Genomic DNA, 5948 nt, shown 5'->3' with positions numbered 1-5948 from the left:
ATATATATAAATGTCCTGCTTACTAAATGAAAATGTTTCTATTCCAGTTTTCACCATATTCTATATGGTTCAAGGGGAATGGGGCGGGAGGAAAGAAAAGGGTGAAAAGGATGGTGAAGGAGAATGGTGGGTAGAGAGAGGAAGCAAACACTGGATAGTCTTTTACCCAAAATTCTATCCCGCACAGGCACAGAACAATGAGGTTGTGAACTTATCCACGTTAACTGACGACAAAGATGACAAACTTAAAATGAACCCGTAGAAGTGCAGGTCTTTGAAAACCAAGGTGAAAATCATCCCCAAGTGGCTCCTGAAGGACTTCGCCTATTTTTCAACAGCAGTCATCAGCCACTGCCTTTGAACACATGGTCTCCTTCCTTAGTGACTATATCGCACTTCAATGTCAAATGGTGAGATTTTTGTTTCCCAAACTCAGCTTAATTGTAAGAACCACCAGAGGAACTTGTGAATTACAGGGCTTCCCAGTTCCACCGCAAATCTACGGAACCTGAAGAACCTCAATTTTCTGATGGCAAATTCAGGCTGTTGGCTTTCTGCCTTTCTGCCAGGCAGCATCCTATCAGCACTTCAACCAAAGGAGCCATACAGCTGCTCAAACACCACTCTGATAAAGGATTGATGGCTTAAAAAACAAAGTTTGGACAAGTCTACTGGAAAGTCACTTCAAAAGCATAGGCCTAAATTCCAATAAGGTAAAACAGGGGGCAGACTGTGGTAACAGTAGCCATGAAAAATGTTTGTCTAGGCTCAAATATTCCACCAATAAGCATCATAAATCTAGAAAGTAAAACACAGCACAAACCCATGGCGGTGTGGTCCCTCCAGCAGTCTGGGGTTTATCTGTATACTCCAAGTCTTCACATCACCCTGGGATGTAAAATTTAATAATCATCCAAAACATGGAACGAGTCCACAGATACATTTATATTCTTTGGTCTCTTGAATAGTAAGAGTTTGGAAAGAAAGGGCTTGAAAAATAAAGACCAACAAACTCCATCCTCTATAACATTCAGAGGCAGACAAGTCACATCAGATGAAAGAGCAAATAATTACCTTCTAAGTGCCTCCTGCCATGTTCATTTCCCTCTTATTCAATGCAAATTATATCTCTGAGTTGAAACATTTTAAAAATAATATAGGAATATATATAACAGGGATGTCAGCCAAGAACTGACTCAGCAGCTGTGAGTTTAAATAATAAGAGCAACTCAAGTAAATTCGGAACGGTCAGTCCCTCTGAGGAAAACTCTTGACATTTTCTCTCTTCCTTAAGCTCAATCTCTTTCTTTTGGCACATTCTGCTCATCACACAGTATTTTGTGCATTCATAGCACTTCATAAATAATAAAAAAAATATATAATGTGGTCTTTAGACATAGGCCTGAGGAGATCAATTCTTAGAAACAATTCCAAAAGTTAACATTAATCATGTGGAAATGACGCTAAATGCCCTCAAATGTACTGCTAAAATAATCTTATTTCCGAAGCAAAACATATAATCAAAATGTGGAAGATAGTTGGCCATTTTAAATGGGGTGTGTCAATACTAGAAACTAATCTAAAACATTAACCTAACCTATTCATCTCCATCTTATCTAAAATCTCCAAACCTGTCACCACATTTTGAATGAAAAATTTAATCAAGTCTCAGTTTCCAATGATAGTGACAGGGAAAGCAAGAGAATAAACCTTTCAAAATTGTCCGCAATTGCTTTAACATTCATGTTTCCTCAGGGGTTTTCTTTAGGCACTGAGCAGATTACAGTTTTATTAGGATAGTAATAAAGCTCATTTCATTCGTTAAGTAAAAATACCTAACAGAAAGCCAGAATCCAGTTGATGTTCAAGTCCCAAGTTGCTCAAGTGGTGCAGAAGGCCAGGGATTTTTAAGTGGCTGCAAACAACCAAATAAGTAGATAATAATGACAGTTTCTTCTTCTGCACAATGGAAATAAAACGTCTCAACACACTGAAGATGAACTAAGAATATATCCTGTAATACTTGGCAAATTCAAGGTTTAAGCAAAGTTATGGAATTATGCTGGGATATTCGCCCTGTCTTCTTATGACTATTTAACACATCAACCTCCCATTTCTTGCCACCATGACCACCAATAAGAACATAACAAGATCAGAGTTTCTGTAGAATTCCAGTCCACTGAAGTTCAGCTAACAACACTCATAACAACAACTGTAACATAGCTGGCATTCTTTGTGATGAGTAACTCTAAGAAAATTCATTGAAAAGACTAAACGAATAAGAAAGGACTAAAATAAGAAAGGAGACTGGGAAGTGCTGCAGCGTCTAGCACCAGTTAGCAACAAGAGTCACAGGGAGAAAGGGCAACAAATAAAAAACTGAACAACAACAAAAGCTAGGCCACGAGGATAATGCTCAGCTCGCATTATCCTTGATGGTGTTTTCCATTATCTCCTAATGACTACTTGCGTCTCTTAATAAAGTACGCACAACAAAGTTTACTGAGACTAAGGCTATACTTTAAAAAGAAAAACTAACCATAAAAATAGATGCTGGCAGGTCACTTGAAAATACTATGTGATCTTGAAAGAAAACGAAGGGTGCCCAGACTTTCATTTCTGACCATCCATGAAGCAGAGGCCAGGCAACGGGAATGCTCAGCCTAGAAGAGAAATCTAGGGAGATTTTCACTCTCTAATAGGAGAAGAGGGGAAGAATCAGTGAAGAAAGAAAATCAAAGGTTCATATCACATTAGAAGGGAAAAACATTCAGTATTAAATCTGTGTGGCTCATAAACAAGACCTCTAGTTAAACAAGAAGACTACCATGTACCTACATATTAAGAGTTTATATACTGAAAATACGTTATTACTCGTGGAGAGTTACTATGATTCATAGCCATCAAATGAGCAGGCACCCTTGAAACGTAGGTTGCTATAAGTACCTTCTATTATAAGAAAATGCTTAAAAATATTTTTTCTGTTGTTGGATAAAAGGCTGTACCTTATTGTTTACTTATGATAAACCTTCCAAACTACTGCTACTTGACAAGTATTGGGCGATAAACATGATAAAGATAAAGGGTGATTTTCTCCCTGGCCAACTTGTAGTGATTCCAAGTTGCTATCAAACTACCAATTTCCCCGTCTCTCACAATTTACCTTTCTTGGATTTGGCTCCGATCTTCAGCTTTGACGGCCAAGCAATCTGTGTATTTGTTTCCTCCATGATCTGCAACAAAAATTAAGAGAAATACTGATTTAATTAAGAACCAGTGTTTACAGATAAGATTTTCTAATAAAGAAAGATCATTTTCAAGTCTTTAGGTTCATGTGGATACAACAAAATGATCTCACTTTAAAGCAATGCCCCCCAAAAAAAAAATTGGGGGGGGAGGGGAAGAGATGCATTTTATAAGCTCTTTATCTATCAGAAATATTCAAGTATATTTTGTTACTCCCAGTGTTTCTCTCCATGATGTCCCAGGATGTTAACATAAAGGCAACAAGACCAAAAAGTACATGAACAAGCAATGAACCCAAATTGTTGCCAGAACGGTCAGAAATGCTTGTGCTGAATAAAATTCCCCAAAACAATTGCCAATGGATTGCAACACATCAAACATAATGCTCGTAATACAAAACTATGTGGATTATGGGGGGGGGGGGGTAGGGGGAAGGAGAGGGAATAAATAACTCGCTCTGAGCACATTGATATTTCATTAAAACTGATGAAAAGCCTCTAAACATGATATCACAGCGTAAGGCTACATTCCCATCATCCTTTGCCTGGTCTGAAATGGCATATTTGCCACAGTTCTTTCTCACTTACTTGCAGCCAACACTGGCCAGGAGGCCCAGAAACTGCACAAGCGAGAGGAGTGAGACTGCCGCACAGAGGACAGAGGCAGTAAGGAAATGGTGAGTCACCAAATATTTGTATCTTTTGATCTTCTCTGCTTTTATCACATGACTTAGACAAATGTTTACTTCTGTACCATGAATACAGACTGCACCTAACTGTACAGCAAACAACTAAGCAAATCCGCAAAAACGGCCGATTACATTAAATCACTTAAATTAGAATAGGGTGCTTACTTTTTAATACGGATTTCGAGTTAACTAAACAAACTAATGGGTAAAGAGATAATGAAACACATCAACGGTCCAATTATTTAAAAGTGCCTCTTCGCTCTCCGTCTTGGTTACGACAGGGCAGAAGGCTAAATGGTGAACATGTTAACGTGCATGTACTTCATCTAATCCCCTTATCATAGCATAAAACGGCTTTCAGCAGCTGCTTCAGTCTGGCATTTTGTCTATCCACCCCAACGTTTTCTGTTCTTCAACGTGAGCCAATATTTTTAAACCGGGGAATTTCCCATACAAATTCAGATTTCTGGTTCTCTGTAAAACTTGGCAGATTTAGCACCTGCAGCCCGCATCCCCACACGGCCACGCTTGGCCTGCACGGGGGGCCAGATGCCCTCTCTGGTCAGGCCCAGAAGGCTCCAGCAGCCCTCCAGGCCCCACGGCATCTCTCCCACTGAGGTCAAGAGTCCTGGCCATCACCACTGTCAGGTTTGTATGATCACAACTGCCATTTCTCACGGTGTTTGCACTGCTGCTTTTCTTGGAGAAATATTTCTCTGCACTGGAGTCTCTATTAAAATCGAAAACCAAAGGGAAGTTACACTGTCTTCACAAGGTCAAGGTGCTGGCCTGGCTCTTAAGGTAGGTATGCTCGCCACCCCAGCCCTACAGGACCCGGCCCCTGCTTCTCTCATCTTATACTGTCCTTGTTAATATGTATAACTGTCTTCACCACTAAATTGCTAAGTTAACTCTAAATCTATATCTAAAAATAAAATAAATATCATCCTCCCCGTCTCCCTCCACTCCAGCTATACAGGCCTCCTCAAGAACGTGCCCTGCAGGCAACCCCTTCGGGGTCTTTGCATTCACTCTGATGGCTCCCTGTCACCTCCCCGCAACACACACACCCATGCACCACCCCCCAACCAGAATTACTCTTCCCACTTCACTGCGTTTATTTCCCTCCTAACTTTTGTCACAATCTGAAATTCTCCTAATTTTCTGGGATTACTTTTTTATCGTTGTCTCTGCAAAATAAAAGTAAGCTCTCTCTACTCTGTACTCAACAAGCACAGGATCTGTTTGGGTAAATGAATCTTCGTAGCATGCCCATGAAGTAGATTTTTTTTTATAGCAAAAGGTAGAAATTTATTGAGAAACAAGCACAGACTCCCACATGGGGAGTGTGAAAGAGTCCCTTGAAGTAGATTTTTTTATTCCTCACACAGCTTCCTAGCAGAGTGATGCTAAAAACCCCAGACTGCTTTGCAAAGACCACAGTTTTAACCACCATACTATACTGAACGCGGGCCCTCCCTCTTTTTAAAACGTGGATATAAAAAATGTGAAGATTTGCTTTAAGAGTTTCGGATACTAACTGGTTATAACATCCTACAAATATTTATAAAAAGCCTATTTAAACCCTTATCAGAGATAGCATTGGCAAATATATCCTCCCATGCAGTGGGCTTTCTTGTTGTTTTGTTGATGGTTTCTTTTGCTGTGCAGAAGCTTTTTATTTTGATGTAGTCCCATTTGTTTATTTTCTCTTTACCTTCCCATTGCTCTAGGAGCTGTATCGGTGAAGATATTGCTTTCAGCATATGTCTGAGATTTTGCTGCCTGTGGATTCCTCTAAGATTTTTATGGTTTCCCATCTTATTTTTAAGTCCTTTATCCACTTTGAGTTTATTTTTGTGTATGGTGTAAGTTGGTGGTCTAGTTTCATTTTTTTTTTTTTTGCATGAATCTGTCCAATTTTCCCAACACCATTTATCTCCAACATTTACAGGAAACTCATACACCTTAACAAAAGGAAGATAAACAATCCAATCAAAAAAATGAGCAACAG

At 39.4% G+C, this 5948-nt stretch overlaps 1 protein-coding gene across 1 annotated transcript in view; it reads right to left on the bottom strand.

Annotated features, from left to right (window-relative positions):
* Positions 1-5948, bottom strand: part of BICC1 (BicC family RNA binding protein 1) — a 243242-nt gene that overhangs the window by 98241 nt on the left and 139053 nt on the right. Inside the window, exon 3 of the mRNA XM_015571808.1 lies at positions 3164-3233. Within this exon, the coding sequence (XP_015427294.1) occupies positions 3164-3233 (70 nt within the window). The remainder of the gene's footprint in view (positions 1-3163; positions 3234-5948) is intronic.

Source organism: Myotis davidii, unplaced genomic scaffold (genome assembly GCF_000327345.1).
Source record: "Myotis davidii unplaced genomic scaffold, ASM32734v1 scaffold1187, whole genome shotgun sequence".
NCBI lineage: Eukaryota > Metazoa > Chordata > Mammalia > Chiroptera > Vespertilionidae > Myotis > Myotis davidii.
Note: the sequence above shows the minus strand (reverse complement) of the source record. Positions and strands in the feature narration are given on the sequence as shown.